This window comes from Carcharhinus amblyrhynchos, chromosome 7, assembly GCF_965287045.1.
Source record: "Carcharhinus amblyrhynchos chromosome 7, sCarAmb.v2.hapA, whole genome shotgun sequence".
Taxonomy (NCBI): domain Eukaryota; kingdom Metazoa; phylum Chordata; class Chondrichthyes; order Carcharhiniformes; family Carcharhinidae; genus Carcharhinus; species Carcharhinus amblyrhynchos.
Window position 1 is genome coordinate 3,545,045 of NC_137330.1, and position 23,430 is coordinate 3,568,474.

General features: G+C 41.0%; 1 protein-coding gene across 1 annotated transcript in view; it reads right to left on the reverse strand.

Annotated features, from left to right (window-relative positions):
- Window positions 1-23,430, reverse strand: part of LOC145345310 (Fc receptor-like protein 5) — a 56,139-nt gene that overhangs the window by 24,088 nt on the left and 8,621 nt on the right. The window contains exons 3-10 of the mRNA XM_080193125.1: window positions 15,008-15,259; window positions 14,046-14,297; window positions 12,203-12,454; window positions 10,312-10,563; window positions 8,422-8,673; window positions 5,143-5,406; window positions 3,446-3,724; window positions 403-690 (exon numbers count right to left, since the gene is read on the reverse strand). Of these exons, the coding sequence (XP_080049251.1) occupies window positions 403-690; window positions 3,446-3,724; window positions 5,143-5,406; window positions 8,422-8,673; window positions 10,312-10,563; window positions 12,203-12,454; window positions 14,046-14,297; window positions 15,008-15,259 (2,091 nt within the window). The remainder of the gene's footprint in view (window positions 1-402; window positions 691-3,445; window positions 3,725-5,142; window positions 5,407-8,421; window positions 8,674-10,311; window positions 10,564-12,202; window positions 12,455-14,045; window positions 14,298-15,007; window positions 15,260-23,430) is intronic.

Consider the following 23,430-nt stretch of genomic DNA (forward strand, 5'->3'; position numbering starts at 1 on the left):
TTGCTGCCGCGGGAGGCCGTGGAAGCAGATCCGATGGTGACTTTTAAGGGGCGTCTTGACAAATACATGAATAGGATGGGAATGGAGGGATATGGTCCCCTGTGGTGTCGGGGGCTTCAGTTCAGACGGGCAGCATGGTCAGTGCAGGCTTGGAGGGCCAAAGGACCTGTTCCTCTGCTGTATTTTTCTTTGTTCTATGCTGTTTGTTCACACGCCAACCCGAGTTGGACGTTTTTGCCTCATTATTGCTCGAAATAAGAAGCTTATGGTGGGAAGTCAGAACTTCAGCAAGACGTTGCCACAGGTGCACCTTGTCAAACGTAAATAGAGATGAGCAATAAAGGTGCTGGGACACCAAACGAAGCCCGAGATATGCGAAAGAATAATCAGGAAACCACTCACCTAGCACTGCCAGACGGATGGATTCGCTGTATAGAAGCACTTCTGTTGCCTGGTTTGAAACGCTGCAACTGTAATTTCCTTCAATGCTATCTCCGACAGTAACGATTTGATAAGTAATTGTTGTCTGGTGGGAGGTCTCCTTGTGTACTGCTTTGTTCACATTGTGATAAAAGACATAGTCAATCGGGGTAGAACCGGTGGACACCGAGCAGGTCAATGAAAGTATCTCCCCCACTACGATCTCTGACCGGGGTTGGATTTCTAGATCGGGTTTTGAGACTGGAATTACTGGAATTATGAAGAAAAATGTCAGTTGCGTAGTTTTCATAATATTATTATTACAGGAAAATGGCGATCAGCGCATTCGACACACTATTGGTTACATCATTCAAAATGCAAGTCAATTGGAGCCTGGCTCTCTAACCCAGTAAATAGAAATATTCAAGCCTGAAGCATTAACCCACGAAAAATGTTATTGATTCAGATTACACCTTCACCCTCGGCCCCCACCCCACCCCTTCCTTGCCCCGCCCATCCCTTAAGTATAACAAAGGTTTTCTTCTTACTCAGTAAGCTTACCAATGGCTAAGCTCAATGTCAAGCTATCAGACTGGGCAGAGAAGTAGAAGATGGAATTTCGTTCATGGAACTGTGAGTTGATTTTTTTTGTAATGAAAGGAATTGGGAGAACAACTGCATAGTTCGAATTAGTGTGGTGGGATACAGTGATCTGTGCTACGTGGGTACCTGGCCTTGCGCCGGGGCAAACAAATTGAGACATCATGAATGCTTGCTCCGAGGACGTAAAAGGGAACAACCAGGTCAATGAAAACAGAAAATTTGAACTTTTTTTTGTAATCTCTTTCTGCTCACGTTTTGCTTAATCTGCTTATATTTTGTGCAACATGCTTCTGCTTTATTTTCAGAAAATCATCATCTGATCTATTCTGTTTTAACAACTATTTACATAAATCTGTTTAGGCCGCACGTCCTCTATTATATCCGGTTGAGACTAGTACAAGGTAGAATCAAGTGTGCGACGATCCATGGACGATTGCAGAGGACATTTAGAATAGTGGCTAGTTCTTGTAACCACAATGCTAGTTTGGAGAACCTAGGTTGTTCTTCTAGAACAAAAAGAGATTTAGCGGAGTTTTGATAAACGTGTACACGTTTACGGCGGACTTGGGTAGGATAGGTAGTGATAAACGGGTATATTTGTTTTATGGTGGCGCAGACTTAAGTCACCTTGATGTGGATATGCCGGCGTTGGACTGGAGTGGGCAGAGAAATAAGTTTCACAACAGCAGGTTGAGGTCCAACACGTTAATTTGTTATGCTCCGAAAGCTCGTGAATCCAAATACACCTATTGGACTTTAACCTGGTGTTGTGAGACTTCTTATTAAGTTACCACTGGACGTTAACCTGGTGTTGTTATTAAGTTACTTCGGCAGGACATTTTGAATTTCCTATGAAGAACGTCTCTTCCACGCAACTTATGGTAATAGCATGCAATTGACCATCTCTTTATATGTTCATTTTTATTTTCTTATTAGATTGCATTCGTTCTTAAGGAAGCGCAGCACCGTTTAATTTAGTATTTGTAGCCCTTTGTCTTTTTTTGTTGTGAGCTGTCGACAAGTCAATGCAACCAGGTAACTTGATAGGTCGCATGTGAAGCCAGTTAAATGCTGATGAATTCCGTGAGGCACGTGGGTCTCAAGAGGAACAAGGAAGGGAAATATTGGAAAATAAATTGAGTTTTAGTCCTATAATCAGTGTACTTGAATAACAACCATTTATTTCAAAGATATGTTGCGATGAATTCAAATTCGCATTTATTTTATTCAGTAGGGGGACATGGACATCCCCAGTTGCCCAGCATTTATTGCCCATTTCTAGTTGCCATTGTAAAGGTAGTAGTGAGTTGCCTTCTTCAAATGCTACAGTAATTTTTAGCAATTGATACAGCTGAATTATTACTATGCCATTTGAGAGGGCAGTCCAGAGTCAACCACATTGCTATGGCGCTGGAGTCAAATGCAGGCCAGAGCAGGTGAGGACGGCAGTTCTCCTTCAGTAAAGGACGTTAGTGATCAGATAGGATTGTCTGGCAATTGGCAATGGTTGCATGGCCATGAGTAGATTCTTAATTACGTGTATTTGTTATTGAACTCAAATTCCACCACATGGCATTCCGGGATTCGACTCAGGTTTCCTGGAGTATTAGTTAAATTGCTCGATTAATAGTTCAGCGATAATATCATTAGGTCATCACTTTCCCGAAATGTTCTGGAGATTAAGCTGATGATCTATGGATTTGTGATCTGATATTCTGGAGTTGTACGCATATTATAACACTGCTGAAGGGAATGTGTTTCTTTATGGCTGCCTCCAACATTGCATGCGGCAAAGCGGTCTATATTCGCCATATTTTAATTAATTCAAATGATGTGAGCATTGTTAGTTAGCCCTGCTTATGTTGCCCTCGAATTACTCTTGCCCAGCTGGTGGCGCGCTGCATTGTTGATCTAATGCATTTCATGTGGTAATGCTACAGCCACTGTGCTGCGAGGGAGGAAATTCAGTTGGACTCCAAGCCACAGCAATGGAACGGCGAAACATTTCCAACTCAGCGTGCTAAGGTAGTGGCGTTCTCATTTATCAGCTACCACTGTCCTTCGAGATGACAGCACTCTTAAGCATGTAAAGTGCTGAGTTTGGAGTCTTTGTGATGTCCTGCAGTTCATCGGCAAATTACGTTAGTCTGTTGGCGAGCTCCTCTCCTTAGCTGAGTACTTGACCGAACTGCATCATATGACTCCCCTAATCCCCTAATCCATTACCCCAACGAGTTTTCAAAATGGATATTAATTTGTTGCAAATTATAGAATATTCTCTTAATCCCCATTCATCTGATCCAATTGCTCGGAGTCATACTTCTCAAAGTTTCCTGCTACAAGCATAACCCAAGACAAATCAATCTGCATGATTACTGTGATATTAATGAAGTAAAAACGAATTTGAAGCATTTCTACTTACGTTTAACTGTAATGAAAAGTTCATCACTAATTTTGATCCGCACGCTCTCGTAAGTTGTTACTTGACATCGATAAAATCCTGAATCTTGTAACACAACAGGCTCTGTTACATAGTAGTCCTGCTCTGCACGCTGGATTAGAGGTTGCTCATTTTTGAAAAATGAGAACAACAGGGGGTAATATGTCTGCAATTGTTCAGTGGAACAGGTCAAATTTAACCGTTGGCCAATAAATACTTCTCCTTCCGGATCAACTTTCAACTTCGGTGGGGAACAGAGTTCTAAACAAAGAGAGAGGGGGGGAGGAGAACACATCAAGTTACTGCATTTGAAATACAGATCTGATATCACAGAACAAATATACATGGTTTTTACAAAGCATATCTTGCTTTGAAATTCTATGTTGTCAATTCCGCTTTGATTTAATTGAATGGCTATGCGAGGAATAATAATGATAATAGTTGCACGTGTCTCTGCTCTTTTTGTGGATGCAGGTGCTTGCATGGTCACCGTCGTTCGGGTGAAGGCGTTCTCAGCCACGGAAGAGGGAAGGTACAGTCCGGTAATGAATCTAGAATTTGGACACTGTGTCTGGATGAAATGACAGAGTTGGCCCTCAATAAATAAAATGGCTACTTGGCGTTAAACGTTTTATATAGATATGACTGATATTAACGGAATGAATAAATGACCTCCTCTACTTTGGAAGCTTTTCATCCTCGGAATGTATCTACTTCTGGCGAGACTCAGAAACACAATTCAAATTTCATGTTGTTATTGTTTTCAAGTGCAAACTGGCTGATTTCCATTCATGTTTCAAAGCATAACACGTTATGATGTGCTTTTCGAATGCTAATACAGGATAATAGTAATTATATATAAACCGGTAGTGTCTGTTGTTCATAGATATCCAAGATTAAATAAAGTCAATTTGTCATTGTCAATTTGTCCCCCATCAGACTCGAGGTTGTGTTAGAGTTGCATGGTCATGAGCAAACGATTGGCCTTGAACATCTGCGCCTCGTTTTTTTTTCCATGACGCAGTTGCACTCTGCCACTCACCATCAAAGCCTCGTCCACAACATATGATAGCTCGGGCCGCAAGATGCTGAGAAGCAGCATCCAGAATAGATGGGTGACCTGCCTTTGTACTTTGAGAATGTAACAGAGAACAAACACATTTTAAAAATCCCCACCTCTATTTCAGGTACGGAGAAACTGTCAGAAGAAGATCGGTTTGCAAAAAAAAACCTATCTCAACACCTTTGAGTTTCCACATGGCGTCCCTTTCAAATATAATTGAATTAAGGGATAATGTTGATGGAATTAAACGCGACAAATTATTCGAACGTTAATGTAAGTCGAATTGTGCGAGCATGTGTGATGCAGAAAGCTTCTGATCATAGTTTTTGGAAGGAAGATGAAAGGTCTTGTTGCTTCATAATTCCCGAGGGATCCATGAACAACGGGCAAGAACACTTCCATTGCTCGATATCTCCAACCCCATTCAATGATGGAGGGTTCATCTTATTTCACGTGTCTCTTCCAGACGTGTGTCAATGGTGCAAATATGAAATGTAGTTCCAATAATCGTAAATGTTGTTTTCAAAAACATTTCAAACTATTGTATCTTTGGCATATTTAAGCTGCTCGCCTTCCTAAATATCAGACTAATTGAAAAGGTAACCAATTTACCAACCTGATAGAGCGATGCTCACATCCTTAGAGATCCACTTTCGATATTTTATTCTGAGTTCACACCGATAAGATGCTTCATCTGAATATTGTGCTGTTTCTATGTTGAAGCTTCGTCCGCTCATTACTGGTGTAGAACCATTATTTCGATACCATTGGACTGTAAATTCTCCAAACATCCAAGAAGGCTTCCGACATTCCAAGACAATATCATCACCTAAAAGCGGGTGTTGTGGTTTCATATCCAGAGTTAAAATATCAGAAGCTGCTAAACGTGAGGGGAAATAGGACGTAAGTACAAATTCGAAAATGGCAACGTGCACTTATCAGACAATTAGAAAATAGTTTTCGAATGTGTAGCTCAAATTCAGTTTGGTCATATCTTATCAAGCACCATTAATGCTATGATTTCAAAGTAGTCAAACAATTTAACTTTCAGGAACTGGTGTTTATCCCATATGTTGAGTTCACGTTACTTGCATCATCCTTCAACGCTCCAAGAAGAGATTCTATAAACAGTGACGACATCCAACTTTATCTCATCAGTCATGGCGACAATGTATTAAATTATAATATATGAGATGCAGGCCAAGTATACTATGGGCCATTCCAAGAATTGGGAATACCCAGATTTTCCGGAAGTTCTGCACATTCTTCCAGCAACCACGAGCTAATTATTTTATTTTAGGCCCCATTACCCGAAAACGAAGCTGGAGGCAATTTCATGGCCTCACTCCACCGGCCTAATCTCGTCAAGATAGAGTCAGAAAAACATCTAATCTCGTAAAACGTTTTCCTTTTCGACTTCCAAGTCATTGAAGTGCCTCTTGGACAGTCCAGATGTAATTTAGAGTTATAATATGGGGAAATTGTTTTGATTAATTACAGTTGATCATTCATTAGACCTCTTTATTTTGAAGGTGAAGAATTGTGCGGGCAATGCAGAACCCTTTCGCACTGTGTTTCAAACTCTCAATGTTTTCCACCCAAATGAATTGTAGCCGCGGTTAACGCGGATCGGGTGTTCATATTACTTTCGACAACAAAGTAAAGAGAGAAACAAGTATCAAGCATTGACCGGCTTGAAAGGCGAGGGAAACTCATGGGCTCAATGGCCAACGCCTTTTCCTATGCCACGATATCTAAATGAAATGCGATTGGATCTGACCATGTATTTCACCGTGCATTGGGGCGACACGGTGGCACAGTGTTTAGCTCTGCGGCCTCATAGGTCTAAGGACCCGGATACGATTCCCGGCTTGGGTCACTGTCTGTGTGGAGTTTGTACATTCGCACTGTGTCTGTGTGGGTTTCCTCCGGTTTACTCCCGCGTTTTGAAAGACGTGCTGTTTCGGTGAATTGACCCGAATAGGTGTCGGAAAGTGGCGAATAGGTGATTTTTCACAGTAATTGCCTTAACTGTGACGAATAAATTACCCTGAACTTTAAGGTGAATTCATGTGCAATACATTATAAATTCGACAATAATAACATGTGGAATAGTCCAACACTGAATTAAAATATGTTATATGGCTTGAAATATGTTACGTTATTCATATGAAAGAAATAATACGGTCAGCATTCATAGTGCATTTGGGCCACAGATGCATTTTACCTACGATGTTGACACAACTTACAAACTAATCTACTTAAGACTTCACATATAAGTCAACATAATTTAAACGAGAAAAGCCAAGTAAACGCTGCAGAAGTGACACACTGAATTAAGATACAGCACAGCGCATCATATAGAATCGAAACTCTCCTTTGATATTGCAATTCAGGAGTCCGAAAGAAAGAGTAATCTAAAATCAAGCTGCGAGATACCATTAGACAATAAGTGAATACTGACATTGCCTTGCAAAGTGCATAAGTCCCTGTTCCATTCAGGAAGATAAAGACTAAATAAAGTTCAAATTGTTCCAAGTATTGAAATTAATTCTAAATTATATTCCTCAGAGGATCAGATACATTTGCTTCGGTTTCCATCATTTGAAGTTGAAGGCAATTAAATTGGTAAGGAAGTGGGCACGGAAAACTATCATCCGTTTGACATTAGTGCACAGAATTAGCCTCTACACTCTGTTGTGAAAATACTGGCAGATACAATCTGTAGCGACGTTAACTCGATTCTGGAGACACGGGGATATCACTTGTTAGCGAATGAGATAAATCACTAGCCCATTAATATCTGCTAGTCAGCTATCACCGTGCCCCGAGCCTACAGATGTAGATCCAACAAAATTCCTCTATATAGCAGGATAAAAGTGGATTAGGTGTTCGTATCAATTTCTGCAGCAAAATAAGCAGGGAAATAAACATCAAACATTGGCCGGAATGAAAAGTGGATCAAGCACTGAATGACCTTTGTCTGATTCCATGTCCCAAGTTTGAATGCAACTAGTACCCGTGTATTTTGTCCTGCATCATCTCCACTATGTTATAAATTAACTGAAAGTCAAAGGGGCCAGAATACAATTAGCAGCTGCCTTGCAACGTATTACGTTGCTCACATGAAATGGTTGATACGTTCAACAACCATCCTGCGCCTGAATCATAGTTGCATTGTACCTACGATACCTGCACAGTACACAAACTGATCTACTATGACTGCACAAAATGGTTCTGCATTATTTAAAAAAGAAAAGTTATTTTAACCTTGCATCAACGAGCACATTGCAACCAAGATACACCACATCATACCATATAAAATCGATGTTGTCCTTTGAAATTACAAGTCAGGAGCCGCAAAATCACATGAAGTTTAAACTAAGCTGCGCAATATGATTAATGAATGATTGATTGCTGGGATTTCATCGCAAAACGCACGGTTCCCCTCCCATTCAGGAAGATAAAGATTACACTGAGTTCGTGTTTTTCCATGTATTGGAATTCATAGTAAATTACCGTCCTCCAGAAGTTTAGATACATTTGCTTCTGTTTCCTTTCAATTGAAGTCAATGCGATTTAAATTGATAAGGAAGTGGTCACGGAAAGCTGTCATCCTCTTGACATTAGCGTACAAAATTAATCCCTACACTCTGTTGTGAAAATACTGGCCGACGTAATTTGTAGCGCTGCTTATTCGATTCTAGGGTATCCGAGGGCCCACTTGTTAGAGATTGAGATAAATCATCAACCCATTACTATCTGACAGTCAGCTATCAAAATTATCACTGTAAAATATATGTTCGCTATTGAATTTGACAGCATGGGTTCACTCAAATCGCCACGTATTTTCAAACATAATGAGGTTTTATCACGACACGGAAAGTCTACGTACCGATCACAACCACCTCCAATGGTTTACTCCTCCTGTATTTGCGCCCGTTCCGAAATTCACACTGGTAAGATCCTCCAGTGTGACTGTCTGCAGTTCCTGAAAAGCTGTGTGCATAATGCTCCATTTCTTTGCCATCTTTATACCAGTAAGCATCATCGTTTGTGCCATCTTCCAGACATGTCAGCTGGAAATATTTTCCTTCTACTACGATTCGATCACTCGGAATGCTAAGCACTGCAGTGATCTCCCGACCTAGAGAAAGACAATGGCAACAAACAATCATTAGCAAAGTTGAAACTATTATGTTCACGATTCCATATCAGCAATACAGTGGGTGTTTCCAGTTAATTGTAAAATCGGTGCTACCTGCAAAGTATCCAATAATCAATATCTCAATTCAGGAGGTTATTTGAAATTGGTGGAATCACACTGGAATGGCAAAAAACGACCCTGTTAATGCGCTTTGCTCAAGGACCATTCGAAGACATTGACATAGGCTATAATCGGACTATACCAATGGGCGCAGATCCGGGACTTGCACAGAGCAAATTCTTTGCATGATTTACAACGGCGTCAGTGAGGAGGGTGTTCCATGCACCAACCCAGTCCAATCCCACTCCAACAAATCTAAAAGCGGTTCGGGGACAGAGATCCTTTCGAGCAAAGATTTTGATTAAGTATATTTAAAGCATCTGTGGGTTCGTCGAAAAGGAATTGATAGTTACAATATGGGTGGTATTTCCTATTAATGGCACTTGCGCATTTATTCAAGTTCTTTTGGTTTTTGTTTGCCGACAACGTGGAACCCCTTATCACCGTGCCCCGAGCCTACAGATGTAGATCCAACAAAATTCCTCTATATAGCAGGATAAAAGTGGATTAGGTGTTCGTATCAATTTCTGCAGCAAAGTAAGCAGGGAAATAAACATCAAACATTGGCCGGAATGAAAAGTGGATCAAGCACTGAATGACCTTTGTCTGATTCCATGTCGCATTTTTGAATGCAACTAATACCCGTGTATTTTGTCCTGCCTCATCTCCACTATGTTATAAATTAGCTGAAAGTCAAAGGGGCCAGAATACAATTAGCAGCTGCCTTGCAACGTATTACGTTGCTCACATGAAATGGTTGATACGTTCAACAACCATCCTGCGCCTGAATCACAATTGCTATGTAGCTACGATACCTGCACAGTACACAAACTGATCTACTATGACTGCACAAAATGGTTCTGCATTATTTAAAAGAGAAAAGTTATTTTAACCTTGCATCAACGAGCACATTGCAACCAAGATACACCACATCATACCATATAAAATCGATGTTGTCCTTTGAAATTACAAGTCAGGAGCCGCAAAATCACATGAAGTTTAAACTAAGCTGCGCAATATGATTAATGAATGAATGATTGCTGGGATTTCATCGCAAAACGCACGGTTCCTCTCCCATTCAGGAAGATAAAGATTACACTGAGTTCGTGTTTTTCCATGTATTGAAATTAATAGTAAATTAACATCCTCCAGAAGTTTAGATACATTTGCTTCTGTTTCCTTTCAATTGAAGTCAATGCGATTTAAATTGATAAGGAAGTGGTCACGGAATGCTATCATCCTTTTGACATTAGCGTACAAAATTAATCCCTACACTCTGTTGTGAAAATACTGGCCGACGTAATTTGTAGCGCTGCTTATTCGATTCTAGGGCATCCGAGGGCCCACTTGTTAGAGATTGAGATAAATCATCAACCGATTAATATCTGACAGTCAGCTATCAAAATTATCACTGTAAAATATATGTTCGCTATTGAATTTGACAGCATGGGTTCACTCAAATCGCCACGTATTTTCAAACATAATGAGGTTTTATCACGACTCGGAAAGTTTACGTACCGATCACAACCACCTCCAATGGTTTACTCTTCCTGTATTTGCGCCCGTTCCGAAATTCACACTGGTAAGATCCTCCAGTGTGACTGTCTGCAGTTCCTGAAAAGCTGTGTGCATAATGTTCCATTTCTTTGCCATCTTTATACCAGTAAGCATCATCGTTTGTGCCATCTTCCAGACATTTCAGCTGGAAATATTTTCCTTCTACTACGATTCGATCACTCGGAATGCTAAGCACTGCAGTGATCTCCCGACCTAGAGAAAGACAATGGCAACAAACAATCATTAGCAAAGTTGAAACTATTATGTTCACGATTCCATATCAGCAATACAGTGGGTGTTTCCAGTTAATTGTAAAATCGGTGCTACCTGCAAAGTATCCAATAATCAATATCTCAATTCAGGAGGTTATTTGAAATTGGTGGAATCACACTGGAATGGCAAAAAACGACCCTGTTAATGCGCTTTGCTCAAGGACCATTCGAAGACATTGACATAGGCTATAATCGGACTATACCAATGGGCGCAGATCCGGGACTTGCGCAGAGCAAACATCTTTGCATAATTTACAACGGCGTCAGTGAGGAGGGTGTTCCATGCGCCAACCCAGTCCAATCCCACTCCAACAAATCTAAAAGCGGTTCGGGGACAGAGATCCTTTCGAGCAAAGGTTTTGATCAAGTATATTTAAAGCATCTGTGGGTTCGTCGAAAAGGAATTGATAGTTACAATATGGGTGGTATTTCCTATTAATGGCACTTGCGCATTTATTCAAGTTCTTTTGGTTTTTGTTTGCCGACAACGTGGAACCCCTTATCACCGTGCCCCGAGCCTACAGATGTAGATCCAACAAAATTCCTTTATATAGCAGGATAAAAGTGGATTAGGTGTTCGTATCAATTTCTGCAGCAAAATAAGCAGGGAAATAAACATCAAACATTGGCCGGAATGAAAAGTGGATCAAGCACTGAATGACCTTTGTCTGATTCCATGTCCCAAGTTTGAATGCAACTAGTACCCGTGTATTTTGTCCTGCATCATCTCCACTATGTTATAAATTAACTGAAAGTCAAAGGGGCCAGAATACAATTAGCAGCTGCCTTGCAACGTATTACGTTGCTCACATGAAATGGTTGATACGTTCAACAACCATCCTGCGCCTGAATCATAGTTGCATTGTACCTACGATACCTGCACAGTACACAAACTGATCTACTATGACTGCACAAAATGGCTCTGCATTATTTAAAAGAGAAAAGTTATTTTAATCTTGCATCAACGAGCACATTGCAACCAAGATACACCACATCATACCGTATAAAATTGATGTTGTCCTTTGAAATTACAAGTCAGGAGCCGGAAAATCGGATGAAGTTAAAACTAAGCTGCGCAATATGATTAATGAATGAATGATTGCTGGGATTTCATCGCAAAACGCACGGTTCTTGTCCCATTCAGGAAGATAAAGATTACACTGAGTTTATTTTTTCCCAAGTATTGAAATTAATTGTAAATTAACATCCTCCAGAAGTTTAGATACATTTGCTTCTGTTTCCTTCCAATTGAAGTCAATGTGATTTAAATTGATAAGGAAGTGGCCACGGAAAGCTGTCATTCCTTTGACATTAGCGTACAAAATTAATCTCTACACTCTGTTGTGAAAATACTGGAAGACGTAATTTGTAGCGCTGCTTATTCGATTCTAGGAAATCCGAGGGCCCACTTGTCAGCGAATGAGATAAATCATCAGTCAATTAATATCTGACAGTCAGCTATGAAAAATATCACAGTAAAATATATGTTCGCTATTGAATTTGACAGCATGGGTTCACTCAAATCGCCACGTATTTTCAAAGATAGTGAGGTTTTATCATGAATCGGAAAGTTTACGTACCGATCACAACCACCTCCAATGGTTTACTCCTCCTTTGGTTGAACCCGTTCCGAAATTCACACTGGTAAGATCCTCCAGTGTGACTGTCTGCAGTTCCTGAAAAGCCGTGTGCATAATGATCTATTTCTTTGCCATCTTTATACCAGTAAGCATCAACGTTTGCGCCATCTTTCAGACATTCCAGTTTGAAATATTTTCCTTCTACTACGATTCGATCACTCGGAAACGTAAGCACTGCTGTGATCTCCCGACCTGTAGAAAGACAATGGCAGCAAACACGCGTTAGAAAAGCTGAAACTATTATGTTCATTATTCCATGTCATTAATACAGTGGGTTCTCCAATTAATTCAAAAATCGGTGTTCCCTGCAAAGTATCCAATAATCAATACTTCAATTCAGGAGGTTATTTGAAATTGATGGAATCAAACTGCAATGGCAAAAAGTACCTGGTTAGTGCGCTTTGCTCAAGGACCATTCGAAGACATTGACGTAGGCAATAATCGGACTATACCAATGGGCTTATATCCGGTACTTGCACAGAGCAAACTGTTTTGTATGATTTACAAACGGCGTCAATGAGGAGTGTGTTCCATGCACCAACCCAGTCCCATCCCACTCCAACAAATCTAAAAGCGGTTCGGGGACAGAGATCCTTTCGAGCAAAGGTTTTGATTAAGTATATTTAAAGCATCTGCGGGTTCGTCGAAAAGGAATTGTTAGTTACAATATGGGTGACATTTCCTAGTAACGGCACTTGCGCATTTATTCAAGTTCTTTTGTTTTTTTTGCCGACAACGTGGAACCGCGTATCACCGTGTCCCGAGCCTACAGATGTACATCCAAAACAATCGCTTTGTATAGCAGGACAAAAGTGGATTAGGTGTTCGTATCACTTTCTGCAGCAAAATAAGCAGGGAAATAGACATCAAACATTGGCCGGATATGCCGAAAGTTTGAATACAACTAAGACCTGTGCCCTTTGTCCTGCATCATCTCCACTCTATAAATCCAACATTAACTGAAAGTCAAAGGGGCCAGGATAAAATTAGAAGTTGTCTTGCAACGTGTTACGTTGCTCATACGAAATGGTTGAAATGTTCAACAACCATCCTGCGCCTGAATCACAGTTGCATTAGATACAATGCATATCTACGCAGTCAACAAACTGATCGACTAATGACTGCAAAAATGGTTCTGCATTATTTAAAAGAGAAAACTTTAATCTTGCATCAACGAGCATATTGCAACCAAGATACAGCACAGTATCTCATATAAAATCGATGATGTTGTTTGATGTTACAAGTCAGGAGCCTGAAAGTCAGATGAAATTAAGCTGCGAGATTTGATTAAGAAATAAATGATCGCATGGCATTTCATCGCAAAGTGCATAGTCTCTGACCCATTCAGGAAGACAAAGATTACACTAAGTTTAAATTGTTCCAAGTATTGAACTTAATTGTAAATTAACATCTTGATACGTTCAGATACATTTCCTTCCGTTTCTTTTCAACTGAAGTCAATGTGATTCAAATTGATAAGGAGGCGGCCACGGAAAGCTATCATTCCTGTGACATTAGCATACAAAATTAATCCCTACACTCTGTTGTGAAAATACTGGCAGACGTAATTTGTAGCGCTGCTTATTCGATTCTAGGGAAACCGAGAGCCCACTCGTTAGAGAATGAAATAAATCATCGGTCTATTAATATCTGACAGCCAGCTATCAAAAATATCACAGTAAAATATGGGTTCGCTTTTGAATTTGACCGTATGAGTTCACTCAAATCGCTACATATTTTCAAAGATAATTAGGTTTTATCATGAATCGGAAAGTTTACGTACCGATCACGACCACCTCCAATGGTTTACTCGTCCTACGATTGAGCCAGTTCCGAAGTTCACACTGGTAAGTTCCTCCAGCGCGACTGTTTGCAATTCCTGATAAGCTGTATGCATTTCGATTCATGTCTTCGTTATCTTTATACCAACGAGCATACTGCTTTGCGCCATCTTCCAGACAATTCAGCTCAAACTTTTCTCCTTCTACCACGAATCCATGGCTGGGAGAACTAACCACTGCTGTGATACCTCGGCCTGCAGAAAGGCAATGGCAGCAAACAATCATTAGAAAAGTTGAACCTGTTGTGCTCACTATTCCATGTCCTTAATACAGTGAGTTTTTCCAGCCAGTTCAAAAATCGCCGTTACTTAAAGTGTCCAATAATCAATATTGCAAATTAGGAGACTATTCGAAATGGATGCAATCCAACGGTAGCGTCAACAGTGCCATGATAGTGCGCTTTTCTCAACGACCATTCGAAGTTCTTGACGTAGGCAACAATCAGATGGCACACTCCGCAATTTCACGGAACAAACTGTTTTGTGTAATCTACAAGGGATGTTGATGCCCTTTCAAAACCATCTGGGAGGAGGATGCTCCATGAACTAACCCAGTCCCACACCATACCAACCAATCTAAAACGACGTGTCGACAGAGATCCTCTCGTGTTAAGGTTTGGATTAACTTATCAAAGGGACAGACGGAATGGAATTGATAGTTATAATATAGGTGACAATTCTTGTTAATAACACTTGAGCATTCAGTGAATTTATTTTGCTTTCTGCTGACAATGGAGAACCACTTATCAATGTGCCCCTGGCACAGTGGTCTCTGTTGTCAGCTGTTAACGTCATTTCTATAAAGTATTGATTCGCTATTAAATAGAAGGTGAGGGTTCACTGCATCGCTACGCTTTTTGACAAATTGTGAGGTTGTGTTCTCACAGATCCCAACGTTTACATACCGACCACCATCAGGTCCAGTGGTTTGCTCATCCTATATGTGTAACTCGACCACGTTTTACATTGGTAGGATCCTTCAGTCTGGCGGTTTGCAGTTCCTGAAAACCTGTTTATCACACTTGTCAGTCTTTTACCATTTTTATACCAATAAGCATATTGGCGTCTTCCATCCTCCAGACATTCCAGCTTGAAGTTTTTTCCATCCTTTACAACTCCGTCGATGGGAATACTAACTACGACTTCAAGGCTCGGGGCTGCAGAAAGAAAATGGAGTAATCAATGATTAGAAAAGTTGAACCTATTATTGTCACCGTTCCATGTCCTTAATATAGAGGGCGCGTCCATTTAAAAAAAATGGCGTTACCCATACAGTCTCCAATAACAAGTATTTCAATCTACGACACTATTCGAAGTGGATGGAACCCAATAGTAATTGCAAAAGCGGCGACTATGGTGCTCTTTGCTTCATGACCTTTCGAAAAAAACTTGACATTGGCAATGATAGGACTTTTACCAATGGACGCACATGTTCCACTTTCACGGAACAAACTGTTTTGCGTGATTTGCAAGAGACGCTGATTGAACTGACGAGATCCTGTCAAGCTAAGGTTTTGATTCAGTTATTAAAAAGTTTCTGCAACAGCCGAAATGAAACTTGTGGTTATAATATGGCTGACATTCCTTATTAATAATACATGAGCATTTATTCAATTACTACTACTTTCTGCCGATAGTGACAAACCGCATACCGGTGTGCATCAGGCCTGCAGATCTCTGCCAACCAAAGCCTATTGCTCTGGCAGGGGCAAAAGTGGATCTGTTGTTCATATGATTTTCCTCCAGCAAATTAAGCAAGGAAACAGATATCAGACATTGGCCCGATTGAAAGGCATAACAAGCACAACGGACTGAATGGCCTTCACCTAATCCTCGATCCCTATGCTTAAAGCAACTAAGAAGGGACGTGATTGGATCAGACCTGTGTTTTTCGGGCTGCATTGAAAAGTGAAATCATCTCTACAATGTACTCAATCTGACAATAATAAAACGTGAAAGAGGCCAGCACTGAATAGCATCTGCCTTGAAACATGTTAAAAGTCTGACAACACCAGGTTTTAGTCCAACCTATTTATTTGATAATATTCTCACAAGCTTTCGAGGGGTTACCCTCTTCGTCAGGTGAATGGAGAGTTCTGGCCTCAGACAGAGCATATAAAGCACAGACAGTTTAGAGATTACTGATTCTGCTTTCTTGCATCTCTGTAAAAACTTGATGTCTGTGTCGATATGCGCAATCTTCTTGGAGATCCTCTCCACTTGGATCCGGCAGTTTGTGGTGTCGATAGTAGTCATGATGTGGGTATGCCGGCGTTGGACTGGCGTAAACACAGTAAAAAGTCTGACAACACCAGGTTTTAGTCCAACCTATTTATTTGATAATATTCTCACAAGCTTTCGAGGGGTTACCCTCTTCGTCAGGTGAATGGAGACATTCATCCTGCGCCTCGCTCCCAGTTGCATTGTACCTACGATGTTCGCACAGCCCACAAATTAATCTACGTATGACTACTCGTATTCTTCCGTATTATTTAAACTTGATATTGTATCAGCGAGCGTATTCCAACCAAAATCCAGCATAGCACATCATCATAGAATAGAATCCCTATAGAAGGAGGGCAGTCGTCCCTTAGGGTCTGCACGAATAACAATCCGACCTTTTCCCTGTAACACCATGTATTGGGACAGCCGGAATGAAATTCTTAGTTACAATGAAGGTGATATTTCCCAGTAATGACACTTAAACATTTATTCAATTACTGCTGTCGTCTGGCGACAATGACAAACCACTTATCAGGCCTGCAGATCTCTGCCAATCAACGTTTATTGTTCTAGCAGCGGCAAAAGTGGATCTATTGTTCATATTGTTTTCCTCCAGCAAATTAAGCAGGGAAACAAACATCAGACATTGGCCCGATTGAAAGGCAAAGCAAGCGCAACGGGCTGAATGGCCTTCACCTAATCCTCGATTCCTAGGCTTAAATGCAAGTAAGACGGGTCATAATTGGATCAGACCTGTGTGTTTCGAGCTGCATTGAAAGGTGAAATCACCTCTCCAATGTTCTCAATTTGACAAAATAAAACGTGGAAGGGTCCAGCATTGAATTAGCATCTGTTACGTTGCTCATATGAAAGGGATCAGATGGTCAACATTCATCCTTTGTCCGTGTCCCGGTTGCATTGTACTTACGATGTCCGCACAGCCTACAAATTAATCCACTTATGATGACTCACATTATTCCGTATTATTGAAACAGAAAAGTTTCTTGAATATTGCAACAGCGAGCACGTTCCAAGTAAAATGTAACATGGCACATAATCATAGAATAGAATCCTTACGGAGTAGAAGGAGTCCATTCGGCCCATCCGTTCTGCACGGCCAACAATCCTATCCTTACCCTTCAGCCCCAGGTATTTACACTACCATTCTCCCGACTAATTGACTAAGGGTCAATTTAGTATAGCCAGTCCACCTCACATCTTTGAAGTTTGGGAGGAAACTGGAGCCCCCGCAGGCATGGGAGGATATGTGAACTCCATACAAACAGGTACCTGAGTCTTGACTTGAACACAGGTCTGTGAGGCAGCAGTACTCACAACTTCGCCCCCTGCTACTGTGTCAGATGGCGTTGTCCTTTTATTTCTCTGTATAGCACGCAAGAAACATTTTTCCCCACTGTGTGCTTATATATGTGACAACAATAAATCAACTCATATCAAAGCCTGGAGACCAAAAGTCAGATCGGAGGGTGTCCCATGCACCGACCCACCCTTTCCTTACTCTGAACAATCCGACTGAAATTCTGTCGAGCTAAGATTTTGAATGTATTCTGCTGAGTCAGTTGGAGCAGGCATCCGCTTTAGGTCCAGCAAATGTTAGACGGATTATTGCCACCATGGGTGTCCGTATTGTTGGATGTCGTGGATGTGGCACTGGGGCACTCCGAAGACTGATATTTCAATTTGTATAGGTTTGAAACGCGGTACTGAAAATGTTGCCAGCAGAGATAACAATCAAGATTTCTTTTTACCCAGTAACTATCACTTCTCTGATTCAGTCAATGAATATGGATAATCGGGCATATCTTCTCATGGAGTCGCCTTTTTGCCCATTCCGTGACGGGATGTGAGTGTGACCGACCACGGGAACATTGATTTTCCATTTCTAGTTGCGCTCACAATAGAGTGATGAGTTGCCTTCTTCAACCATTACAGTCCTTGTGATATAGGCGCAGCCACAGCGCTGTTAGTGAGAGAATTCCAGGATTTCTATCCCCCAACTTTGCACGAACGTCGACCTGTGCTGTTTCTGAAAAACGTTCTTATCATTTTATGTTGAGCTAAAATTATCATTCAAAATTCTATGGAGAATGTTGAACTCCTAGTAGCAATTCGGCAACATAGCGGATACCCAGACATCTGTTAATAAATTTTGCAATATCAATGTATTAAAATATAGTCGGTGGGAGCACAGGCCCATATACCATGCACTATTCCAAAGATAGCAAACTGTCAAAGTTTCCCGCTGTTGTACATGAGTCCATCAAATTGAAGCCAATTAAGTGGGAAATCAAACAAGCTATAAGTGAAGGGCGGCCCGGTAGCACAGTGGTTAGCACTACTGCTTCACAGCTCCAGGGGCCTGGGTTCAATTCCCGGATCGGGTCACTGTCTGTGTGGAGTTTGCACATTCTCCTCCCGTCTGTGCGGGTTTCCTCCCACTATCCAAAGATTTGCGGGTTAGGTCGATTGGCTATGCTAAAATTGTCCCTTAGTATCCTGGGATGCTTAGGTTAGAGGGATTAGTGGGTATAGGGACATGGGGGTAGAGCCTGGGTGGGATTGTGATCGGTGCAGACTCGAAGGGCCTCCTTCTGCACAGTAGGGTTCTATGATTTCTAAGGACAAACAAATTGTAGTCAGGTAATTTTAGTTAAACAAGGTCCCAAAGAAGTTGTGGAGGAATGTGGAGAAACAAAGTCTCGAGCCTATATAGATAATGGAGAGTTACGGATCCTAATACAGATGATGATATGATTTTCGGTATGCTTAAAACGGGAATTAGACCAGCTCTGACTCGAATCATAAACATGGGAATTCCAAAAGGAAGTGCTTGTCGGGGCGTAATGGATTGGGCCATGAGAACAGAAGCCAGCCAGCCAGCAGGAAAATATTAAAATGTCTCTGGTACAGGTAGATCATACACAGCCTCTACAGCTACAACCTAAATCTAGAACATGCTGTGTACGTGGGGAAAGGGACATATTGCTAGGGAATGCCGAAATAGACCCACAGAAAATAATCAGTTTAATAGACAAGAATGTAGCAATTTTCAAAAGATGGGACATGATATTACAAATTGTTCAACGAAAGTAGGGACAAAAGAAGGACAAGGTACCAGCAAAGCGAGTTCACCCTCTGAGGTTCAATCTCAACCCTGATTTCAAGCCCAAAATTCTGCGGAAAGACTGCAGAAATCACAAACTGTAATTAAGATAACAGCAAATGAGTTGCAGAAGTTGTTGGGTCAGAAGTGACAATTAGCAGTTTTTGGGAGTACGGATAGAGATCCTGGAATGTATGTGGAAGCGGTGTTAGGAAATCTTATGTATTATGTTGACAGGTTTTGGGGCATCTATAACTATGACTAATTTAAAATTATAGACAGCTGATCAGGCTAAACATTCACAATAGGCAGCTGGGGGAATTAGGTCAGCGCTATTGCGTGAACTTATTATGTTGAAGGTTGAAGGTAAAACAGGGTGAGTCCAGGTTTGGATATGTTGCACAGAGGAAGGAAATAGTTTGGGGGTACATTTTAGAACAGTTAGAAGCTATATCAATACTTAAGCTGGTAACATAAATAGCAAAAGTCATATAAGCAAACTCAACGGGGTCAGAATACGGGAGGTAATTTATCTACAGTAGCAGTTCTCCGAACAACCTGGGAAAATGGAACAATATGGGAAAATTTGGCTGAACAGGTTTGGGCTAAGTACAAACAGGATTGCAGGTATTTAGCTATCCCTCCCAATAACAATTCCTGAAAATGTTCATCCTCCACGCAGACAATATCCGCTTAAACCAGAAGCAATTCGGGGAGTTAACAACATTTTCGCATATTTAGAAAAAAAAGGTGTAATCAAACCCTCCTCTAGAACTAATTCACCCATTTGGCTGGGAAAGAAGCCCAATGGAAGTTACCGATTAACTGTTGATTATACAGTGTTAATTTGCTACAGGACTCGAGAGCATCCCATTGTGGCAAATCCAGCTGACATTCTAAATACAACTGGAAAAGTGCAGACATATTTACAGTGTCCAAGGTATGTAATAGATTCTGGTCAATTCCTGTAGCTAAGGAACACCAGTATACATTTGCATTTACAGTTGCAAATCAGATATACACTTGGTCACGCTTGCCACAAAGATTCCATAGCAGCCCAGCTATTTTTCATAGATACATGGCACAGACGGTAGAGACCCTGGAGTGAGCAGGTGCTACCATTTTGCAATATGCAGGTGACATTTCGATTGCTTCCGAGAGTCCAGCAGCACATTGTCAAGCTTTCCACATAATGATTAAACGATTCAAGAGGCCAGTCTCAAGCTAAATCCGAGTAAAGTTCAATGTCACAGAAACTGGGGACGTATTTGGGAGATGTCATTTCACAAGATAAAATGGAAATTCCAAAAGATGCTTTGCGTACAGAGACCATATCCTGTTAAGTGAATGAGAAAAGTGTTGGGACTGTTCAATTACTGTGGGAACTTTATGGAAGATTATACAGTGTTTTCAAAACCTTTATAGCCCCTGAGTAAAGAACGAAGTGAGAAACAGTGTGAAAAAAAAAGTAATGGGGATAGAAAGAATCGCAGGCTTTCCATGACTTGAAGCAAGCCATGGTAAGAGAACCTGCATTAGTACTGTCAGATTTCACTCAGCCATTTCACATTTTCTGGCAAGGGAACGATAGAATGCAAGCTGTTGTAGTGATCCAACTGCATGTAGACAAGTTTAGACCGCTTCACTACTACTCAGCACAGTAGATTATTTGTCAGGGGTATGCATCGCTACATGAGAAGACTAAAGTGTGCCTCATTGGCAATATGTGTTTCAGAGTCATTCGTCATGACGGGAAAGATAATCCTCCACAATCCACACACAATCGGCCAGATTTTTGAAGCTGGGAAATTGAAAGGGATTTCTGATGGAAGACGTTCAAAATGGGAAGCAACTTTTTTGCCAAGACACACACATGTAGAAATCAACATAGACATAAAGGAAAATCCTGCAGGAGGATTGACAATGCAGGGATCAGAAGAGGCATGTGTAGCAGAAGTGGTTGAGAAAAAGCAAATGAATTCTCAACAGAGTACCCACTCACAGGTGAGGGGGTAATTATGTAGATGGAGCTGGAAGATATATTGAAGGTGAACCCCACACTGCAGTGGTAAGTAATGAACAGTGATTGCAGGAGAACAAATCCCACGGAGCGTTCAACACAGGTAGTAGACTTGTTAGCTTTAATCAAAGGTTGAGAATAGTGTGAAGACAAAAGGGTAAAATTCTATTTGGACAGCCAGTATGCTTTTAGTGTGGTGGATGATTATATGACAGCTCGGGATACAAGTGGTTTTATCACAGCTAGTGACGGTCATTTCCGGCATGAAAATGTAATCAAAAATCTTATCCATGCAGTCCATAGTCCTTTCGAGGCAGCTGTAATAAAAGTGCAAACACGTAAGAAGATTAAGAGTCAGTCACAGAGGAGAAATGACGAAGTTGATATGGGAGTGAAAGTGTTTTTTTTCCGAACAGAAATTGGAGGAAAGCAAACAGCAGTAGTAGCGGCATTACAAGCCAATGATGATACAGACATTTGCCGTAAAACAGATTCAAGAACAGGCCTCAGAAGAGAGAAACAAAAGTCGAAGAAACAAGCCGGGGTGGGGGGGGGAGGGGGTAATGAAGACCCAAGGTAGCTTGTGGAGAAGGAAAGGGAAAATAATAGCTCCAGAAGAAATACAGTAGACCTTGTTAAAGATAAATCACGGGTTAACTCACATAGGATGAGAAAGAATGATCTGTCCTGTTGGAAACTGTTATTGGTCGAAAAAGATGGGGGAAGAAATAGCAACATACTGTGGAATATATATACAGCGTGCAACCAGGTGAGCATTGCCGTCGAGGCTCAAAGCACGATGGGAATATTTACAAATAGATTTCAAAGGACCGCTATCTAACGTGAAAGATAAAGCACGCGTTTGGTGATTATTGATCAATTCACTCGATGGGTGGAAAACATTTCCATGTAGAGATACCTGTGCTAAAACTGTGGCTATGATATTGCCAAATGACATGATATCTGTGTGAAAATGCCTCTTCAGCTAGTCTCAGGCCAGGGAGCTCACCTCATAGGAATAATTTGAAGAGAAGCCTGAACGATGGTAGGGATAAGACAAAGGTTCCTCATACCATATCAACGTCACAGTTCAGAAATAGTCGAACGAATGAATCGAATACGGGACAATAGTTTAGCCAAAGCCATTTTATATAAAGCAAATAATTGGGTACACGCTTTGCCTACAATACTGTTACGGCAGAGAGCCACACATTCCCGAGGAAGAGGATTCACCCCTTTTGAACTAATGACTGATAATACGATGTGCTTTCCAGGGGATGTAATAACAGGGTGAGGGGAACTTGTAGTTGGTCTACCAGCAGTCATTCGGTGTATGAGCGATTTGGTGGACCGTTTATGGTCTCTTAACAAGCAGGTAATTAATCAACAGAAGAGCGGACACTGGATGAGTTTGGTACAACCGTCCTAAGTTACCTCCATAAGGTAATGGTGAAACTCGTGACGGTCAAGAAAGGGGTAGGAATCCGATGAGAAGGGCCTTTCAGTGTGGTAGTCATGGGACAGGCATCTGCTTTAATTGATGAAAAGCATGGTCTGCAATGGAGGTCTGGGACACAGTTAGAATCATATCCTAATGAACAGCTCAGTAATGATGAAGTTATCCCAGTGGCTGGATAATTCTGTAAAAGAAGGCATCCTCATGGTTTTTGCAGCCACATTGATAATAATATGGGATGATTCAGATCTGTAATTGGATATTAGATCAGGTTAGGTTAGAGCACAATGGTATTTAGGGAATATTAGAAGAGAGGAAATGAAAATAGCTTATTTTGTTTATTTTATATGTTACTAACGTTATGGCCGAAAGGCGCCTTATTTTTATTCACAGATCCTGGGCAGAAGATTGTTTAGAAGACCGATGATCAAAGAGAAGAAAGACAACCTACAATCAAGACTGAAGGTGGATTGTCAAGCATCAAGACTTGAAAATTAACGGTATT